Raw genomic sequence first — 23,660 nt, forward strand, 5'->3', positions numbered from 1 at the left:
TCGCTATTTGTACTTGTTGTGAATATGCAGGCCACAAGAAGTAATTAGGTGGGGGGGGGGGGGGGGGGGTTTATATCACTTTTACTCAGGACATGCTAGCTGGCAACAAAGGATTCCATTCATTATGCTAAGCTAAGCTAGCGCCGACCCTGTCAAACTAAAACAATGCATGCACTGAGACAAAAATGCATTTGCCCACCTATCTAAATGTAGGAAAGAAGGTGAATAAGCCCTATTTCAAAAAACGGTGGAGTGTTCCTTTAAATCCTACGCATCTGATTGTGCATAACGATTATATAGAACAACAACAAAAAAAAAACATTAAACAATAAAACAAAATAACTATAGATAAATAAAACCTAAAAAAAAAACAATAATAAAAAAAAAACTTAAATAAATTATACAGAAGTGAAACAGCTTAAGGGCTTTTATGTCTAAATAAGTTCAAAGTGTTGCTCAAGAGTTTAACCTCATTCCCCAGAGTTGAACTTTAATATATCTGCACTTTGGAACTTAGTTAAAGTGGGCTGTTTACGCTTTATTGAACTGTGCTCAATGGGTGTACATTTTCCAAGCACAACACTGGTCTTTAATTAAAGAGACTATTTCTTTAAATGATAAAATAGTTTTGGCTGATGTAATGACACTGTTGGGTGTGGCCAGATCTCAAAGGAGGACTCCCTCATGGTGACAGATAGAAAACCCATCTAATTTATAAGGGTGCTCACTAAATGTAAACATTATTGTGACAGTTCCGGTTTGGTTTGTTATGAAGTTTTATTAACTAAGTTCGGGAGGAGCACGTTCAGATAATTAACACGAGTGGATAGCACTCAGCAATCAATGATAAGAGGGTAAATATAGAGCAGTCTTACCTCGATCCATTGACAGTTTTGCAGCATCCCCCCACCACCCCTTCTCCACACTTCTAGTTCTAAACACTTACATGCGGGGGGAGTACTCTGGGTTCGGGCTGAATTCCGAGCTCGGAGCCCTCCCTCCGGACAGCACGCCAAATACGCATTAAATCTTACTCCCTCAAAATTATATGTAAGTGTGAACTCGTGAAACTACAGTTAATAGGGGAAAAAATGAGTTAGTTGCCTTGTAATGTGTTTAAATATTGCTGACCCACTTTGGCTAATCGTGAGAAAGTGGATGACCTTCAGTCTTCAGTAACTATACCACAAATTCATTAAATAAACTGACATTCACTGGCTATTTGATAGTTTACATGTGTAAATGAAGAAAGGAAGGTGAGGCATGAAGTTGAATCTGTGGAGTGAAGAAAGAAATAAGAGGAACACAATTTAGATGCAGAGCATAAATCTTTAAAATATGGACACAATTAAAATACATTTAAAGTGTTTAGAGAAAACAGAAAACAAATGGTTAACATTTTAAATGTTCCAGTTTTTTGGTTAGCCTGTTTGTTGTTGCATGTGTTATAGTCACATTTTTAATATGTTATAGAGTTCATTTTCATCAATATTATGATTTCTGAATTTTACACATGAATTGAGTAAACTTATTTTTACAGTAACAGGTACAGAAAGTGTGCTCCTTTATTCAAGACTCACACTTGTGTTCTTCGTGATCAAAAGTGACCCCATATTTTTGTTCAATAATATTAATAATTTATTAATAATAATAATAATGTTTTTTTCTTTTGTATTTTGAGAGAATTTTATGGTACTAATTAATATTTATGCAATAATTATGGTCCATTTATGCCATTGGAAATATATTGTTATTAGAGAGATTTTAAAGAGATTTTAGGAAACTTTTCTGTGGCACCAGTGCGAGCGCTAACAAACTGCACCGGCAGAAAATGAGCTCGCAAGAGGCCAGGGTTTAGGGTTTTTTGTTGTTGTTTTTTCAGTATAAAAAAATATAAATAAAACACTATAAAAAATATAAATATCTAAACAGTATTTTCATCTTTTATTGGTTTTATTGGACACGGTGATGACATCATAAAGGTTGATTGGCTGAGGCAGATGTTGTCCCAGGGAATCTGAAACAAATACTTTTTTTATGGATAAGTGGTATGATAGAGGTATTGTTTGTGTTTTGGATTTATTTCAAAATGATGGCAGTATACTGGAATATGAAGAATTTATGACTTTGTATAATTTTCCTCTGCCTGCTTGAACTTTCAATTCTGTCATCAAAGCTTTGTCTCCAAGTTATGTGCATTTATTTAAAACACACCTTTTCTTTAATGAGAGAAAAACAATTATGCCTAAACGTGTTAGCCTTATTGATAAAAAATGTAGAGAAATATATAGACCCAATAAAATTAGAATTTTTCTAATTTCTCAAGACTTTACCTAGATTTGATGTCTTTATTGCTGAGATTTCCCTTATTGTAAAATCTCTTAAACTCATTGATAACAGTAAGAACAAGTTTCTTAAGAACTGTGTACGGTTTTTTCTTACTTGTTGAGGAGTCAGTTATTGATTTTTTGTTGTTTTGTTTTTTGTTAATGTATTCAATGCAGTGCTGTTTCTTCTTTGTAAAAAAAAAAAAAAAAAAGAGAGATGTTGTCCCAGGGTCATCATAAAGATATTGGTCCCATTTGGCAAAATCAGGACGTGCATTTGAGGACGCGCCTGTACGCACGCGCGCATGCGCACTGTCCCTCCATGAGCGTGCATATATATGTGCATAGTGACAATAACAGCCCAGGGCCGCGGCGTCTCCCATGACAACGGCAGCCAGACAATGAGCGAGCGCCCGGGTGGCGGAAGAGACACGAGCAAATATGTATTTTTGAATTGGGACATTTTTGAAAACGTGTTGTTCCGTCCGTTTACGTCATACTTGCTGAATATCTCGCGGCGCGCCATGTAGCGGAGGCCGCGCTCGCTCGCTCGCGCTGCTGGGCGGGGAGGGGAACGATCAGACGCCTGGAAGAAGAAGAGCCTTCGGGAAAAGCGTCGGGAAATATTCGCGCATCTTCAAAGCTGGATTGTGGATTCTGCACGGGGATCGAGGTAAATGTCGGGTCGCTCGAGCGTCTTTGATGGCACTGGTTGTGGCCGCTAGCGGACAGGTGCAGTCAGATAATATTTCTGTGAGAGTGATAGTAAAGCAGCTCCATTCATTCATAATCTCGCGTTTGCTGAGCATGCATTGAGGATGGTATTTAGGAACACATCATAATTAATCGCATTGTTTCACAAACATGCATTATCACTTGTGAGTAGTCATGCCTCAGTGCTGCTGTCTCATGTGGTGTTATTGGAAGGTGATTGTTCCTCTGTAACTCCTTCATTGTTTGGTCTGAAACACAGTCTGGATCAGGATCAGGATCAGGATGCTGGGTTGTCTGTCTGGGCCTCTGCTGTTTTGGTGTTTAAACACTCACAGAATTAACGTTACACTGTGTACTGGTTTTCCAATGACTGCAAACTGTCTACATTCAATAAAGGCTGGGCTTAGTACGGTGGTATAACTGTAGTAAAGTGATGGCATTTACCATGGTACATCACAGTCAAAATTTAATATCAAATGTGCAGCAGTACTTGTTGACAACAAAATGTTTTGTTCAAGCTAGCTATTGAAATATTATTTACTCTTAAATAAATAAAAGAATGATGTACTTACCGGTGTGTGTGTGTATATGTGTGTGTATATATATATTTATATTATAGCACGTGCAGAAAGATAGGTCTCAGATGGCGTGTGAATGCTGAATTGAGCTCTGTTTTACATATTTGTACTCTAAGGAACTAATATCCACCTTTTTGGAGTAAAAAAGGTACAAAGATGTAATTTTAAGGGTACAGACCCTGTGACAAGCTGTTGTACCCCTAAAGGTAAAATATTTACAGCTTTTTTTTCTCTGTGTGTGTAGTCTGTTATATCTTAAGTAAACATACACAGTTGAGAAATAAGATGCATGTGTATAACAGTATATTGGATCTGTGCAGCTCTTAAAGTGACAGCAGCCTAATAAACCTGCTGATTACTTTGAGGAATAGAACGTTTTGCGCATGCTTCGTAAAAGAGCAGCATGGACATTGTGCCGGATAACTCCTTTGAATGAATTGTCTTTTTTAATTATTTTTTTAATGTTACGAACTGTTAGTTTTACGATGTTTTCAGTGCCTCTTGTGTGTTTAGGATGGATGTAGGTGCGCTCGCAGGTGTGGACGGCGGCCCGAGAAGAGCGGGTTCGATGGAGGGAGGACTTGAAATCGTGCCGCTGGAAATGTACGACTCGGCCCGAGCAAAGATAGAAGCTAACCTCCGCTGGTTGTTCGCCAAAGCGTACGGTGAAGGTAGGTGCATCTCTCTTCTGCAATTCTCCTTACAAAAAGGTGACGGTATTGTGATATTTATAGGTTCCCAAAGCTATAGAAATACAGATCTTTGTGCTGGACAACTGTATTCTGGGAACAACACACTCTTGTTTGGCCTGTGACTTCTATTGAACTGCTTGCTTTGGATGCTGACAGAGATATATAGTGACTGGCATGGCGAAAATAGTTCTGATGTGGCAGAAGGTGTGTGTGTGTGTGTGTGTGTGTGTGGATTCTTAGTCAGCATTTCTCAGAGTCCACAGTGACCAGAAGAGAGGTTGGGAAAGGACCGGACGGTCTCACAAAAATGTAATTTTTAGGGACATGAAATCTTTTATTTTTTGTATTTTTTGTTTTATTTTATTTTCATGTTTTTATTTATTTATTTTTACAGTAATAGTGCCCTGCTAGATTTTTTTCTGTCTGTTTTAATTTTTCTGTATTTATGATTTACTGTTAAAATGGAAGAACAATCATATTACTTAAAACATAAAAAAAAAAAAAAAATTATTATATTACTTTGAGAAGTAGTAATAGATTTCTGTCACAGTTTCTTCAAACTTTTATATTGATGGGTTGTCATGACGACCTTTGAGTTTCTGTGTCTATATGATATGATGATCGTTTTTATCGAATTAAATTTTGATATGCTCATAAAGTTGACTGAATGTCTGATGCAATTGGCACACGAAATGGGAAACACTTTAGGAGTTTTGAAGTTACCATCTGATTGGTTGAAATCTACAGGATTTCTGGGAGACGTTTGTGTCGTGCTCCTTAAAGGTGCACTGTGTAATTTTTAGCGGCATCTGGTGGTGAGGTTGCGAATTGCAACCAACAGAAGTTACGGTGGCCGACAGGAAGTGATGTCGTCGTCGTCTGAGACAGCAGAGAGTAGCCAGTTAAGCAATGAGGTTTCTTTACAAAGATAAATGAAGAAATTAGGTTTACTTAATTATTCAGTAAAACGATGTGTTTATTGCGAATATTATTGTTACTTGTTCATCATTGTGTCAGTGTTTTATTCGCTGACTTTAGCTATAGCTTCTTTGCACGAAGAACAACACAGTGACGAAACGCGTTTGTCCGTTTAGGGCTCCTGTAGAAACATGGCGGCGCATTTCAATGTGTGTCTAGATAGAAATGGCTCATTCTAAGGGAATAAAAACATAACGATTCATTAAGTAAGATCTTTATACTCCACTGAAAACATAGTTATGTATATGATATTGCATTTCTGTCAACAGATCCTCCTAAATATTACACAATGCACCTTTACCTGCGCGCTGTCGTGATGCCAAACCCCCTTATGGAAAAAGAAAGCCATCATGTTATGCAACTGTGACAATGAGAGTATGTGACGTACACGGTGTCATTGTTGCAATAAACCTGCACAACGTTCTTGAATGATACTTCATTAGATGCATCGACATCAACATTTTCACACTAAACATGATGCGGAACAAAACAAACTGTGATTGGTTGCATCAAATGTCCTCTTGGGCGGTCCTTGGCCAATGAAAGCTGCGATGGAGTCCAGACCTTCTGCTTCCAGTCTGACTGGATCAGCTAGATGAAGTTGTTCATGTCCTCATATAGTGCGTGAGACGGTAGCCGCTGAAAACACCACGAGCGTCACGCGTGCTTGATGCGTATGTGTGTGTAGTAGATCAAACACTGCGGCGCTCATTCACACACAGACACGCTGAACATGCAGACTTCAGTTTTTAACCGCAATTTGTTTGTGCTTTAATATTCACAGACACTAGTCCACGTGGCCATTTTGATTAATTGTACAGTCCTACTTTTGTTTTCTTCAGCAAAATTCCATGACATTTCACGTTATAATGCAAATTCCATTTGTTTTTTCCAAGTTTTCCACGTTTTGGAAAATGAACATTTGTGCGTATGAAACACACTGGATTTGATAGGCAGGGAGGAAGGTGGTGATGATGATGGTGTGTGTTTTCTTCTAGCAGAGTGTCTTGAGTTTAATCGGGGGACAGAAATAACGCTGTCAGTGTTACATCACAAAGCTTACAGACTGAAATAGCTGTGATTGTGGGAGAGCACCGGTGTGTGAACGTGTGTACGGTGTGTTGATAACCCTGAGTGACGCTAAAGGATTTCTGCTTGCTAGTAACTGGAGGTCTTGTAAATCTGCTGATTTCTTCAGAACAAAAACATTCTTATTATAAAATCTAATATCTAATCTAATAATATAGTTTTTTTTGGGGGGGGGAAATATGTAATGTTTGGTTTTGTAATGATTTTGTATATAAATTAAATGGATATTATCTACTTGATAACTTCCTTTTGAAACAAGCTTTGTCATTATTTCTTATAGATCCATATTGATCTGTAAGATTTCTTTGGCCTCATGCGTATGAATGAAGGAACCGGATCTAAATTAAGCACCCTCATTTCCCTAATGAGTTCTATTGTCTGTGTTTTAATATCCCGTGCATACTGTCACAAAAAAGCTTTTACATTATGCAGATATATATTTTTAATAAACAAATCTGAATCTAAATGTTCAGTTACTGCATGCACTCTAATATTATTTCAGAATAATGTGGAGTTATATCCTAGTATTTGACTGATTGTCCCTTTCTCAGAGACTTTCGGGGTCTGAGACCTGAACCTGTCTCTTCAGCTAAAACAGAGATAAAGACAATTTGATGTGATCTTGCGGATTCATGTGAAGTTTTGCTCGTAAGCTCTTTGTCCAGCGTGGAAGGTGCGGTCAGATGTCATCGTGAGGGAAACCCTCCGAGTGTGTGACCCACTTCTGACTGTCAGCCTTTATTTATTAATGAGAAGTAGTGCACACGCCTTTACTGACACACACACACACACACACACGGGAGAAGGGGTCTGTGATGTCTATAGAATTGTTTTAAATATTATGTTAATATTATAAAGTAAAAACATTTTCTTTGTATGGTCATTTATGTAGTATATATGGATTGTAATACAGAAATGTTTTAAAATTATGGATTATTTAAATTTAACATATATTATTATTACTATTATTGAAATAAAAATTCGAATGGTATTTATTATACATTTAAAAAATATATTCTAGGATATCAAGGGTTATCTACATCGCAAACAGCCAGTTTAGGAGATGAACGTGTGTATCTTAATAGAAAGTAGTACCATGGTAATCTGAAAGGTCTTGTGAGACATCTAGGAGAGTTTACTCTGTGCAAACAGTCCGAATTCACTTCATTCCGCAGTGAAATGGTGCTTTGCTAAGTGTAAAAATGCACAGGGAAAGTCACAAAGAAAGTGACGCTTTGTCATGCAGCCAAACTTGATGTTTTAACTTTTGCTTTAATGTACTGCGGTGTCGACAACAATATGACAAAATGTTTTTCACAATGTAATAAATGTTCAATTACAGTAAGGAATGCCATTACGTTATACTATTAATTCTGTCTTAAATTAAAGGGATAGTTCACCCTAAAATGAAAATCAAGTCATCATTTACTCACCCTGGTGTTGTTCTAATGCTCTATGCCCTTCTTCTATGGACCACAAAAGGAGAATTTTTAAAAAACGTCCCACTTGCGGCAGCGAATAGCGAACAGCATTAATAAAAATGTGATATGAAATACAATCCATGTGCTTTTTCTCTGAGGTGAATATATCTGTTATGTATCTAAAAGTTATAGCGTTTACATCCGTCTACTGTTATCCTGTCATCAGACAAACAGTGTTCCTGTCCGGAGATTCAACTTGGTGAAGAAAGTACATGGATACTTTTTTGGGGGGGATTTCTTTTTATGTTGTGTTTTTATCAATCTTGATTTCTCACAACCTGTGTGCTTTTTCTGGGCGAGGCGGAATGAACAGAGTCACATGAACACACAGCTGTGCACAGAAGACCAACAGAAGGTCAGGATTTTCGTTAAATAATGCGTTAAATTTGCTTTTCGCCAAACCCTCTCGTAAACCCTCTCGTATACCCTCTCGTATACCCTCAGAACAGAATATATGGCACGTTTTGCATAAGCTCATTCTGTGATACTTTTGTTTCTTTTAAAAAAAAGACACTGGTCACTATTCACTGCCATTTATATGAACGTATGCTAGCGGGACATTTTATTAAAAAAAAGTAAGAAGGGCATTTGAACAACACCTGGGTGAGTAAATGATGCCTTAAAGCAACACTAAAGATAATCTTTTACCTTAAAATAATGTTTCCAAAATCATTTCAGTGGTTCATCAACTCGTAACAGGGTGAACGGCACTTCTGCATTCGCTTTGCAGCCCTATATCGGCTATAACCGCACTATGCAAGTTTGCCAGATTGGGTAGCGGATCTGTAGTTCGAATGAGACATAAGAAACTACAAATTTGACTTGCTTTACGGCAAGCGTTACAATAGTCATTATTTCGTTTTTCTTCGTTTCTGATGTCGTAATACATCATACTTTCATAAAATCATGCAACATACTCTACCTTGTCTGTGGACATCATTCATTCCAAAGCCGGTGCTGGATAAACAGCGAGTGTGTGTGTGTGTGTGTGTGTGACAGTAGGCTGCGGTAGGCTAAATTATTTACGACAGCGGTAATGGACAATTCCGCTTCCAACCTGTAGGGGGACCGAAGAGGAAAAGTTATTTGGTGTTGCTTTAATTTTCATTTTAGGGTGAACTATCCCTTTAAGGCCACGCCCTATATTTCTCAACACTGTCGCTTGACTTTTAAATTACTTTTAATTACATTTGGAAAATGTTAAACACATCAGACTCCGATAACCAAAGACAACCAAACCAATCAATGCTTTCTGAGAATGTTTTTACTCTTGCTTGCAAAAAAACTACATTTCTTAATTACTTTCTCCCAGCATGCACCCGAGCATTAGACTTCTCTCCTGTGGTGTCCAATCTTATTTACATTAATATATACAAATATTATATATAATACATTAATCGCTTACTCTTGCTTTGAACAAAAATGACCAATATTCAAACATCTCTTAATTGCCTTTGAACACTCAGACGTGTGCCTAAATCAGTGTTGTACTAATATATGTGCTACGCAACACACAATAAATACAATATAGCTAATCTAAAGCCCAGAGGATCACTTGTATATATGGTTATATATTATTATACAGTAGGCCTATATGGTTATATATCGCCCAGCCCAAAAACTTGCTCTATGTCTATTGTCTATGGTAAAACACCAAAGCTTTATTGACTTTCTGGAAAGCTGCTTTGAAAGGATGCGTATTGTGAAAAGCACTATGCAAATAAATCTGACTGGACTTAAATTTCAAGTGGCAAGTCCAATTTTCCAGCTTGATTTCTAACGGATCTTTTCCTCTGTCTCTTTTCACACCCTCAAAACAGATCTCACACATTCCCATCCATCAAATGCATTATTAGGATGAGGTCTTGAGGCCTATTCACACCAAGATAACCATATTAGCGTCCGCACCACAGGATTATATCTGTTTATTCTAATCACAATGTCGCTTTAAATGCCCAAGCTCTTTAAAGCGGGATGGATTATGATTGGCTGTCAGTGTTTTTATCGTCCAATCGATATTTTATATCGTCCAATTTATATACCAATCTGTGCCGTTATCGTTGTGGTGTGGATTCTGCTATTCTTTTATATTTATAATGATTTTATAACGACATCTTATTGTTATCATTAAAGTTATCCTTCTTGTTGTGAACGGGCCTTCAGTGTTTCTATGTAGGATTTGTAAAATGCACGCTTGCATACGTACGTACACACACACACACACACACACATCTCATCAGAGGTTATTTGACAGTTCGCTTCTGTTAGTCTTCCTCAGGCTTTAATCTGACTGGTTGACCTTTGACCTCCTACTTGAAGGAAACCTCAGAATGACCCTTGGTGGAGGGGAAAAAATATACAAAAACAAGTCTATTAGAGAGAAACAGAAAATGTAAAGGGAAAAGTGTCGTTTTGGACTGGTATCAATGGTGAGCGTTTCCACCTGCAGGATTGTCGTCATTACCTAAAGCTGCTTATCATCTTGACCGCGCGCTCTTCTCACGGCTAAAGCAAGCAAACAAGGTCAAACACATGAACAAATGAAATAAACATTGTGTTGCTGCTTAGCCACATTAACCTAGCAGTTAGTTGTAATTAGCCTAGCGCTGAAGCCGTGAATGTATAATCACATTGAGACACACCTGATGTCGTCTCTTTCTGTGGAAGTGTTTGTGATTTGCTTGTCTGATTCGGCTAGCTAGATGATAGCCTTGACGTGCGGCTAGGAGTGGCTAATCTCAAAATCTCCTGTCAGACACTTTAGTTTTCTGGCTGTGTGACATGACATCTTCACATCTTTTTCTTGCAGTCTTTCTACAGTTCTTACAATATGATTTGTCACTTCTCCTATCTATCTATCTATCTATCTATCTATCTATCTATCTATCTATCTATCTATCTATCTATCTATCTATCTATCTATCTATCTATCTATCTATCTATCTATCTATCTATCTATCTATCTATCTATCTATCTATCTATCTATCTATCTATCTATCTATCTATCTATCTATCTATCTATCTACTCATTTAAGTATTGTACTGCTATAGTTCTTGTTAATATTTAGTATTTTTTCAATTCAATTCAATTCAAATGTATTTGTATAGCGCTTTTCACAATACATATTGTTTCAAAGCAGCTTTACAGAAAGTGCATTTCAGAAATGTACATAGAGAAATACAGTTAGTTAATCATGTATTGATTTAGGGCATAAACATATCGCCAGCGTCGAGTCGTCTCTTCACGGGCGTCGAGTCGTCTCTTCACGGGCGTCGAGTCGTCTCTTCACGGGCGTCGAGTCGTCTCTTCACGGGCGTCGAGTCGTCTCTTCACGGGCGTCGAGTCGTCTCTTCACGGGCGTCGAGTCGTCTCTTCACGGGCGTCGAGTCGTCTCGTCACGGGCGTCGAGTCGTCTCTTCACGGGCGTCGAGTCGTCTCGTCACGGGCGTCGAGTCGTCTCTTCACGGGCGTCGAGTCGTCTCTTCACGGGCGTCGAGTCGTCTCGTCACGGGCGTCGAGTCGTCTCGTCACGGGCGTCGAGTCGTCTCGTCACGGGCGTCGAGTCGTCTCTTCACGGGCGTCGAGTCGTCTCTTCACGGGCGTCGAGTCGTCTCGTCACGGGCGTCGAGTCGTCTCTTCACGGGCGTCGAGTCGTCTCTTCACGGGCGTCGAGTCGTCTCTTCACGGGCGTCGAGTCGTCTCTTCACGGGCGTCGAGTCGTCTCTTCACGGGCGTCGAGTCGTCTCGTCACGGGCGTCGAGTCGTCTCGTCACGGGCGTCGAGTCGTCTCGTCACGGGCGTCGAGTCGTCTCTTCACGGGCGTCGAGTCGTCTCTTCACGGGCGTCGAGTCGTCTCTTCACGGGCGTCGAGTCGTCTCTTCACGGGCGTCGAGTCGTCTCTTCACGGGCGTCGAGTCGTCTCGTCACGATTTTTTATAAATATTTTTATTTATTTTTTATTATTTTCTGTTTTCTTTTTACATTTTAAAGTTTTAGGAATTTTGTTGTGTGTTTTTGTCATTTTTATTAGTTTTTATTTTATAACTATATAGTTTTCATTAATTAATTTTAGTACTTCAACTTAAACGAAAATGAGAAATGTTGCCTAAAATAAAAAAATAAAAATATTTAAAAATAAATACATTTATATTTATATAAAAAAATATTTTATTTCAAGTACTTAGAGGGCCCTATTTTAACGATCTGAAACGCAAGTATCAAGCGCGAAACGCAAGTAACTTTGTGGTCGGGTCTTGGGCGCTGTTGCTATTATACCGGCGGGATAAATGACTCTTGCGCCCGACGCAAATCTAAAATGGGTTGGTCTGAAGAAGCTTCATTATTCATAGGTGTGGTTTGGACGTAACATGAAATAAACCAATCAGAGCGACATCTCACATTCCCTTTAAGAGCAGGCACGTTTGTTCTATGGCGGATTGCTATCATAACGGCGGATTTGCCAGGCGCACGCCAGGAGCGGTTCACAGCCGAGGAGACCGACGTTCTCGTCAGGGCCGTAAAACACAGAGAAGTGACGTTTGGTGATGGGAGAAACCCACCCAAATTAACTTCGGTTAAACAGGTGTATGATCATTTGGGTAAATGTGTAAGCTAGATGTATGCTTTTATAATAAACTATCTATCTATCTATCTATCTATCTATCTATCTATCTATCTATCTATTGTAATAATGTATGATTTGCAAAAATGAAAACTGCTGCTTCTGTGTAGATGAGAGAATCAAAGTGCATGCGCGTTGTGCACACGCTACATTGATTATGGCCAAGCATGCGCCCTTAAAATAGCATATGAATAACATGTGCAACGTGCCACTGACTTTAGACTAGGTTTTTCCTGGTCAGTGGCGGAATTGTTTTCTAAACCTGTAAAATAGCATGAGGGAACGTTTGCGCCGGAACACGCCTCCTCTTTGCGCTGAACCGCCCCGGGGAGCGCAAGTGTATTTCCTAGTTTACCGACGTGCGTCTGTGGAGGGAAAAGTCCGCTGTGCGCGGGTGCAGAATAGAAATGATACATGCGTCGGTGTACAAATACAAAGTCAATTGCGCTGGGTGCAAGATAGGGCCCAAAATGTTTAATTGTTGTTTTTATAATTATAACATTATATTAAAATATATAGTTGTTTCAGGTCATTAGTGTTGTACTGGTTTACATGTGTACAGGTTGTCATACTTCTGTGTTTGTGTGTATAAAACGAGCTGTTTCTCTCTGTGTGTGTTTGTCTATCAGAGCACATCCCGATGGACCTGCGAGACCCGTTCTACACGGATCAGTACTGCGTCGAGCACATCAAGCCTCCGGTGTTATCGCTGCTGCTGTCCTCGGAGCTCTACTGTCGGGTTTGCGGACTCCTCCTGAAAGGAGAGCAAGCGTCTGCACTCACTTCCCATCAGGCCGTCATCCAAACGCTCGCACGACGGGGGATATATGTCAGAGAACCAGATGACACGCCCGTTTCCCACGACGACCTCTTGTCCACCCCGATTAAGATGGTGTGATTTTGACCTTTGACTTTTTCTTACCTGAAGATAGAAAAGTGTTAGGGCCTTGTGTTAAAGTCTGTGTCTAAGAGGCACAAATCCCGTTAGTTTTACCCATAGCAAAGCTGATTTTTATCAAAAATGTTTAATGTATAATTTTTTTTAAAACAAATATTATTTATATATATATATATATATATATATATATATATATATATATATATATATATATATATATATATATATATATATATATATATATTTTTTTTTTTTTTTTTTTATTATATTATAATAAAATATAGAATTATTATATTAAAAATCTAATAATTATATATTTTATTATAATATAATAACTATTTTTTTGTTATTATATTATACTAAAATATAGAATTATATAAAAAAATCTAATAATTCTATATTTTATTATAATATAACAACAACAAAAAAAGTATATAAATAAATTTTTTTAGTTATATTATAATAAAATATAGAATTATATAAAAAATCTAATAATTCTATATTTTATTATAATAACAATTTTTTTTATATATATAAATATAATTTTTGTTTAGTTATTATATTATAATAAAATATAGAATTATTACCTTTTTAATATATATATATATATATATGTGTGTGTGTGTATGTATGTATGTATGTATGTATATTTTATTTATTCTGGTCAAAATCACTGGAACGCATATCACATACACAACGTATATACATTGTTTATATACTTTTATAGTATTTATTAATATTTTTATATTAAGTAATCTTTTAAAATTATAGTCATTAACAGTATTTATATACTTTTATGATCAATGACTATAAAACCGTATATATGATTACTTACTTTGCAGTGATTCATTTAAAATGAGTTTATCAGAGTTTAATGTTCAGTTTAATGCTGTGATTCATCTCAGACTGACTTGGTTTGGTTCATGGCTTGGAACTATTTATTGCAGAATAGTTTGAAATGACTATAGAGAAAATAGATGGGAAAAATGCTTCCTAATCCAAGGCTGAAAAGTGAGCAGTCACTGCTGCGCTCTATTATGGATTGTGTGTGTACGCGCATGTGTGTGTGTCTGTGGTCTTGGTATTCCCATCGTTATACAAGTATAGTAATACCAGTAAATGTTGACCTTGTGGGGACATTTTATTGCTCTCCATGAGGAAACAATCTTCTAAATCATACAGAATAATCTTTTTTGAAAATCTAAAATAGCAGAACGTTTTCTGTGATGGATAGGGTTAGTGTAAGCGGACAGATTGTACAGTTTGTACAGTATAAAAATCATTACGTCTGTGGAATGTCCTCATAAAACATGGAAACCCAACGTGTGTGTGTGTGTGTGTGTGTGTGTGTGTGAGAGAGTGATTTGGAGAGGTGTATTTGAGGACAGAACTGAGGCACAGTATGACCATCTGCTCAACCTGCTGGGGTGATGGAGTGGCCAGACGTGTGTGTGTGTGTGTGTGTGTGTGTGTGTGTGTGTGTGTGTGTTTTGTTTGTAGGTCAATGGAAACATCCATAGTGTTTCTCTAATGGACAAACATGCACCCAAACACAAAGTCTCTTTCATTTATTTTCCATCACTAACTTTCAGAATGATTATATTCATCACCACAGTCATGGCAGCACATCATTTGCTTTTCGATTTGTTATACAAGCACTAAAAGAAAGAAAGAAATATGAAATTATTTACTTAATTTATTTTGATCAAAACCACTGGAATGCAGGTCACATTATTTATGTACTATTTATATACTATTATAGTATTTATTTATATTTTGAATTGGCTTTTATTTTATATTTTCAGTTTTCATTTCAACTATAGATTAAGCTTAGTAATTTTGTTATGTGCATTTGTCATTTTTTGAAATATATGTATATAATTTTAACTTTTTATTTCATATTTTGAAATATTTCATGTTTTCTTTTTAATATTTTTTTTATAGTTTTAGTAATTTTAGTACTTAAATGTATTTATTTCAGTCCATTGCCGAAACTACATTTACAATTTTGGTGATGTTTTGCGTTTATTTAAAAAAGAATTGCCTCATTTCAATTACCGATTTTTTTGTTTTTGTTTTAGTTAACAATAACAACACTGCTTCCCAGGAATGCTTGATTTCACGTGCCATTGCTTCCGAAGGGTGTCACAACATGATTACAAGTACTTGTGCATTCTCAGTATTGCTAGAAGAGTATAATAGGATATAAATAATACATAAATAATGTGACCTGCATTCCAGTGGTTTTGATAAAAATAAATTAAGCAAATAATTTCATATTTCTTTCTTTCTTTTAGTGCTTGTATAACAAATTGCAGACTTTCTTCTTGAACGGTCAGTTTGAAGAGAATTTTGCTGAGCATGTTAACATGTTTATAGACGCTATCAGAGTAATAACGCATTCGATTGAAGGGAATCAGATCAGAGGTTAGTGTGTGTAGAGTGTGTTTCTGAATGACACTCCGACTCTTTTCCCATCATTAAACCGAGGCAGTGGACTTTCTGCCAGTTCCCTGACAAACACTTGCGCCGTGAGTCTGTGTTCTGTCAGGTGTGTGTGTGTGTGTGTGTGAAACAGAGATTGAGTACAGCAGGACTGATGTTCTCCTTATACGGCTGAATCTCTTGAGTCTTCCATCTTGTTGAGAGATTATGTAAACGGCTCTCTCTTTCTTACAGTATGTTTGGAATGGCATACTACTCATACTACTCTCAATATTTTTCCATCGGTGTGCTGTATGTATACTGTGCACAGATTTCTGTGCACATGAAATGTGATTCTATTTTTAAGACCACTTTAACATTATCAATGCAATTTATAAATAATGCAATTTGTCAGTGCAATGTAATCTAGGGATGCACAGTAAATCATCACCATATTGGTAATAGCTTTTTTTGTTTGTTGCTTTAATCATTTATTTGTTTGTTTATAACAGTATTGATCGATTTAAGACATTGACTCCTTTTTTACTCCAAATTTGATCAGATTGACAAAAGTTAAAATATTTTACAGAAAATTTGATTCAATGCAAAATAACCATATTATTTTGTGAGATAACAGACACCAATCACTGATGTAAAATGCAACATAGTGAGTTTATGATCTGTTATATATTGTTAAATATTTTAATATATTGTTTCTTTGTTAAAATAAATAAATAATATATATATATATATATATATATATATATATATATATATATAATATTATATTATAATATAATATATATATTAAACTATATCTGTTATATTCAATTACTATAAATATATAAATCAGTATTGATATGCCATCATTGTTATATGATTACTCTTTTTTTTATTATTTTTTTTTTTTATTAACTTTATTTACTCCTTTATGTATATTTACTCTGATAAAAATGCAAATCAGTTATGACTTTCAAACTTTTAACTTCCCAGCAGTGTTATTTTAGTATTATTTGTATACTATTATAGTATTTATTAATAATTTGAATTGACTTATATTTTTATGGTTTCATTTTTAAGTTTAAATTTTTTTTATGTTTTTGTCATTTTTATTTGTTTAGTTTTTTAAATATTTAATATCTTTAATTTTATTTGTAGTAAATTTAGTTCTTCATCGTATACAACATAGTCATTTCTTTTACATTTTTTTTTCATCTAGGTTTATTTCAGCTTCGTTTCAGTTACTGAAAACAATGTAGTTTTAGTTAACAATAACAACACTACTATCATCTGTCCGGTTACATTTGTGTGTGTGTGTGTGTGTGTGTGTGTGTGTGTGTAGAGTTCTCATATTCCGCTGATAGACGCTCTGATGATGGCGTACACTGTGGAGATGATGGCTGTAGAGAGAGTCGTGGCAAGCGTCAAGCGCTTCTCCTCCTTCTGCGCCTCTAAAGAGCTTCCCTTCGACATGGAGGACGCCATGCTGTTCTGGATCAACAAGGTCAGTTTGTTTTTTCTTTAACTTGGCCATTTAAGTTCACACATAAGGTTAGTCAAGGTTTCTTAAACCAAAACATGTTCCCTCACCCTTCAACTGGCTATTTTTGATACTGTACCTTTAAGGTCTCTAATAGTGTTTATAGTATATCAGACTCTTTATTACAGTGTGAAATGGAGTCAAGTACGCTGAACTGTTTGTGTTTGTGTTGCAGGTGATCTTGAAGACGAGAGAGCTCTCGGAGAAGGAACTCAAGATGAAACAGCCGCTGATGGATTCGCCGTGCCATCAGAAGGTCTGACCAATCACGAGTCTCGTAACCCATCCAATGATAGACCGTTAGCATGCAAGCCTCCTCGTTGATTGGCTGAATCACTCACTGTGCATTTTACTAGACGGTTTAACCCTGTTCTGTGATCAGATTCGATTGCTTTTAAATCTGATCGTTCTCTTCTCCCTACACCTCTTTCTCTGCTCGACCTTTAACCTATATGCTCTTCCTGTTTGTCTCTCTTGTCCCGCCCCTTCCTGTCGGATAGTCTCCCTCAAAATGGTACTGGAAGCTCGTGCCTGTAAGTGCCACAGCGCCCCCTGTGTCCGCCACGTCATGCTCCGGGCAAATGACTAGATAGTGTGTGTGTGTGTGTGTGTGTGTGTGTGTGTATGTTTGGCAGGGGGAACGTGTGTGTCATTGTGCATCTCATGCATGCATTCATCTCTCTGTCCACCTCTCTCTCTTTCTCTGTTGTTCGTTGTCTTGTCTCTGTCTATCTCAGCCTGATCTCATGAACGCTTTGGCCCATTGCATGCTGGAGCCAGTGGAATTCTCTCGTGTGGTACAGTACTCACACTCAACTGTTTTCAACATTGATAATAATCAGAAATATTTCTTGAGCAGCAAATCAGCATATTAGAATGATTTCTGAAGGATCATGTGACACTGAAGACTGGAGTAATGATGCTGAAAATACATATTTGATCACAGGAATAAATACAACTTTTAAAATATATTCACAGTTATTTTAAATTGTAATAACATTTCACAATATTACTGTTTTCACTGTATTTTTGATCAAATAAATGCAGTCTTGGTGAGCAGAAGAGACTTCTTTTAAAAAGATCAAAAAGTCTTACCGATCCCAAACATTCGGACAATCATTTATATACAAACCTTTAACACGCACACAATACTTCACTCTTTCATTCATCCATCTGTCTTTTCATGCATCCACACATCCAATCATTCAAAATGTCATTCAGTGGATTATTTTGTGTTTGCTGAAGGTGTTTGACCTCAACAGTAAAGGTCCAGAAGAGTGTTTGGATCTGTGATGTAGAGGCAAAGACCTTCAGACTCTCACCATAGAAGAAAAAGCAAAATAAAATTACTTTTAAACTGAATTTGGAGAAACGACTTTTATGATCCTGGCTCCAGGTCCAATCTGATCCTCTCCCTCTATCTTGCAAAAAAAAAAAACACCAAAAATATCTATATATGTCTTATGTATTTTATTTAAATTAAGTATTTTCATACATTATTTTAAGTAAAAAAAAAAAAAAGCCAACTCGGGATTTTTAGATTGATTGTAATAGGTCTATATATATATATATATATTGTATATTAAATTATTTGACACAGAAGAAGCCACTTTGCCACATAACACATTCCACATTAGGAAGGCTTTTTCAAAATTGCATGAATTATTTTTATTTTTTTCAAGGTTTGTTCCACTCATAATGAAAATGCTGTCGTGTGTATCCTAAGGATTAAAAAAAAAATCAGAGCTAAGACAGAAGGCAAGATTTTCAACAAATAATCACAAAAATTACATTTCAGCGTGTTCCTCACACAGTTATCGTGGAATCCAAAGACTTTGACCGTATTGCTTTATTTTTAAGTAATATAATTATTATTATTAACTTGTACAGACTACTTTTGAGTTGCGTCCTTTTTGGAGCTCAGCAGACAGAATTATTATCCACATTTATTTTATGGAAAAGATACTTGTGTTTATTTCTATAGTCAGTTAAATGACAGGATTTTCATTTTCGAGTGAACTGTCATGTTTGAAGTGAGCGTGTCATTTAGTATGTGAGAGACTGTGCATGTGAGTAGTATTAACATATACCATGTGTCACTTTTGGGTTTATATTTGATTGATTTATGACCCCTTGTCACTCATGATTGACAGGGAATCCATGTGTCGAAAACAGGGTCTCTGATTTACGGTGTCAAGCTTGGTGAGATTTGCTTCCTGGGTAACTGGCTCCTTCCAGTCTGTTGGGGGGGGGGGGGGTAAACTGTTGCTGATTGTATTTTCCTTTGATTGTTGGGGGTGAAATTCACCCAAGCAAGTATTACGCAATGTTGACACCCTGAGTGTCAAAATCTTTGCTGGTTGATCAATAGGGTAGCCTATATGTTAATTGAGTCAGAAATATTTGAGTCAAGTAATTCAGGAATACCATTACACCTACAAAACACTGGCTATATTCATTAAAATAATATGTCTTGAGATGTTTTAAGAACAACTGTGTGTGTGTGTGTGTGTGTGTGTGTGTGTGTGTGTGTGTGTGTGTGTGTGTGTGTGTGTGTGTGTGTGTGTGTGTGTGTGTGTGTGTGTGTGTGTGTGTGTGAGCACCTCAGTAGTACCTGAACTATAGGTTTATGTTAATGCCTAAGACAAAGAATCAGACACGTTCATCAAGCCAAAGAGTCCTATACCCACACACCCGTACTATATTCTTCTCAATAAGAAAAGGTGTAGTTGTTGATGTTTTTTTTCTAGAACATCTGTATCTGTTTCCTGATGCCAATAGGATCAGTGTTAAAAAATACAAAGAATCAAAACATTTATCTAACTCACAGTGAAGGTGTTTACAAGTGGAACTGGCGGGGGAAGAGTGCATCCTAAATGGGTTTGTTAATGGTTTTACGACAGTTGCTTAGGCTAGATGTTTAAAGAATGACACTTCATCAAAAGCTTTCTGGTGATTCTCTGGGCTCGCACACAAAAACATCTTTTTAGTGTATATAAATTTGTTTGGTACTTTTGTTATTTTAGTATTTTTTACAGAAAATGTTTTAGTTTTTAACCCAGCCCATAGTGTGTGTGTGTGTGTGTGTGTGTGTGTGTGTGTGTGTGCCCTTGTTTATATTACATTGTGGGGACCAAATGTCCCCATAAGAATAGTAAAACCTGAGATCACCTACATTGTGGGGATCACAATGCCAGCCAGCGGTCCCCACTTTTCAAAAGGCTTATAAATCACACAGGATGAGTTGTTTTGAGAAAGTAAAAATGCAGAATGTTTCCTGTGATGGGTAGGTTTAGGGGTAGGGTTAGTGTAAGGGGACAGAATATACAGTTTGTACGGTATAAAAACCATTACGTCTATGGAGAGTCCCCACAAAGATAGTGAACCAGACGTGTGTGTGTGTGTGTGTGTGTGTGTGTGTGTGTGTGTGTGTGTGTGTGTGTGTGTGTGTGTGTGTGTGTGTGTGTTGCAAAACAACAAATTACATATTTTTACTTAAATTCTGGGTAAAATAAAATGCATAGGGATTTTAAACATTCAAACATTTATATATATATATATATATATATATATATATATATATATATATATTTTTTATTTTTTTTTTTGCCACAAAAAGCAATGAAAGTTGCCCCTTTTCTTTAAATAAAACTTTTACTTTATTTAATTTTTTAAAACAGACTGATGACCAGCATCTTTTATTAGAACTGTAGCCAAACAGTTTCCTCACATGAGTAAAACACAATTTTCACTTAGAAAACTTTTTAAATGTACGACTGAACCTTTTCTCTTATGACAAACCTACATTTCAAATTATAGCTGAGGTGTGTAACAACCACAAGGGATACATGTTGATTCCATGTTTCAGTGCAAACATGCAATATTCAAGAAATCTAATCTTTCAGAACACAATACTTTGTGTTGAGTGATCCAGACAAAGCTTCATGATAGAAAATATCATGGAAGTCACTTGCACTTCACAACATCAAGCACAAAATTAAAGAGAAGAGCTTAAAAAAAAAAAAAAAAAATTGGTAATATCAAGGTTCTATGGTTCTATTAAAGCGACACAATATATAGTTATATATATTTATGTGTGTGTGTGTGTGTGTGTGTGTGTGTCTGTCTGTGTAAATAGTTGTGCTAAACTCTTTGTGTGTATTTTTACACGCCATCATATTTTGTCAGGGCAAAGTTTCACACTCGTGACTAACTTACAAACATAATCTTTATACAGGGTTACTATATGTGTGTCCGAAATACCTGTAAAATTCAAAAGACCAAATCAGTAAGAAAAGAGGGCTCAGCATACATTAAAAAGTAAAATTTATAATAAATACACAAAATCCATTCGTGAGCAATTGTGAAAGTTTGTACATTTTGTTTTGTAAGTGATGTTTTTATCACTCCACTAGTGTTAGTCACTTTATTCAGATAGCACTATTTTGTTTGTTGGACTCTTCTTTGAGAACTGTCAACATTCAGTGTTTATAGGAATAAATGCAAATTAAGAATTTAAGTGAAAGTCTTTCTGTTTGAGAGTGTTTGACTAAATTGATATTTCTTTTAGTGCAACTTTACAGCTACAGTATCTATGATTTCGGATTACACAAAGCATCAACACGAAAAGTAAGTTATGCTGTTTTACACTTAATCTGTACAACTGAATCACATCTGACTATTACACTGAGAACTGCACTTTCATTTAAGAATGAGGCTGGCAAACCCTGCAGATAAAAAAAAAAAATTACATGTGTAGAAATTCACCATGTAAATTCAAGACCCCAAATCACTAAGAAAATAAGTTACGCCATACAAAACATCATTTATGATGCATACAGCATGTAGAAAACTCAAATGATGACCAATTTGTTAGTTTGTTACACGTTTGTAAATATGGTTTTGCAAATGACTCTTTATTACTCCACTAGATTTAGTCATCTTGTTGAGATGACACTGTTCACATTTCTTTGTTTGTTGATCTGTGTTTTGTTTTAGGCGAAGACAAACCGATGTAAGTTCATGCTATTCCACACATGGGAAAACGTGTGTGATGAACGCAGGCCTTTCATTTAAGAGGCTTTTTAAATACATGACTGAACTTTCTCTTTTTGACAAACCAGTATTCCATATTATATTATTTTATACTTAATATTATATTAAGTTGTTTAACGTCCGCAGAATAGTTTGTTCCAACAACCCGCTTAACATTAAAGATTATAGTTTTTCAATTGTTATCAACCTTCTTCTTTGACTCAAATAAAGTTACTACATGCGCTAAAAATCTTTGTAATTTTTATTTTTTTGCTCTTCTGCCAGATTTGTTAGAGGAACTATGCCACACTGTTGTAATGCAAACACATTAAGAACTATAAAGTTACATGTCCTTGTAAAGACTATAGATAACATTCAAACATAGGCTAATCGTTATACAGGAATTATGTTTGCACAAAAGTAAATGCAAGGTCAATTTGTGTAAGGCATATAGGAAAAGAGACAATTAGCCATAAAGAATACAGAATTCCTCTCTCCTGGTCTATTGTGAAAGTTTATGTCGATACAGTATGTAAAATTATATTTTTCCACTAAACGATGTCACGCTTTACATTTAGTTTCTCTGTTTTTGTACAGTCTTTTGTACTACTCTCTGAGCGTGGTCAAATATGTTCATAGGAATAATGAAAACATGAACAAATGCAGCATTTTGAGAATTTAATGTCAGTCCTTCTACATGACACTGGTTGAGACTAAACAAATGACATTTCTTTTAGGACATCTTTCTGGTCTGTCTACTCTGTGGGATCGCAAGACACAACGATCCCAACATGAAAAGTGAGTTATGCCCTTTTTCTGTTACCCATTCAACCATTATACACTTCATACTTTTAGAACTATAAAACTCTGCATTTCACAGCACAGTTATAGATACACAGTTTCTTTTGTCTATGTCTCTAAACAACTGTTAAGTAAATTAATTACAGTTGATAAGTAGCAATTTTAAGTGAAAGGTGAGATGATTCATGCCTTTTTTTATTTTATTATTCTGTACACACCAATACTTTGACACCAGTGTTTTAGGCATCTGTCTTTTAGGTTTGATCCAGAAAACAGAACTTGTGTTTTATGTCTCAACATTTTGTTCTCCTTTTTAATGAAAACATGCAGTTTTAGTTCTCAACAGCAGAACACCAAAATGTTTTAGCATATTGTAAATTTCAATAGTTAGCTAGCAAATGCATGTGAACTGTTTATTACTGTGATAATTTATTATGTGAAACAAGCTCAGTCACATCAGAGTTGAATTGGAACAGTTATT

General features: G+C 36.1%; 1 protein-coding gene across 3 annotated transcripts in view; it reads left to right on the forward strand.

Annotated features, from left to right (window-relative positions):
- Positions 1 to 2,628: 2,628 nt before the first annotated feature.
- The window catches only part of camsap1a (calmodulin regulated spectrin-associated protein 1a), a 41,949-nt gene continuing 20,917 nt past the window's right edge, over positions 2,629 to 23,660 (forward strand). For 2 of the 3 annotated variants that reach the window (XM_084387031.1, XM_084387032.1), the window contains exons 1-5: positions 2,629 to 3,000; positions 4,133 to 4,290; positions 13,112 to 13,374; positions 17,147 to 17,308; positions 17,520 to 17,600. In XM_084387031.1, the coding sequence (XP_084243157.1) occupies positions 4,134 to 4,290; positions 13,112 to 13,374; positions 17,147 to 17,308; positions 17,520 to 17,600 (663 nt within the window). In that variant the 5' untranslated portion in view covers positions 2,629 to 3,000; position 4,133. Of the gene's footprint in view, positions 3,001 to 4,132; positions 4,291 to 13,111; positions 13,375 to 17,146; positions 17,309 to 17,519; positions 17,601 to 17,844; positions 17,878 to 23,660 lie in introns of all 3 variants that reach the window. The other variant, XM_084387030.1, reaches the window with a different exon arrangement.

This window comes from Rutilus rutilus (genome assembly GCF_951802725.1).
Source record: "Rutilus rutilus genome assembly, chromosome: 18".
Lineage (NCBI taxonomy): Eukaryota > Metazoa > Chordata > Actinopteri > Cypriniformes > Leuciscidae > Rutilus > Rutilus rutilus.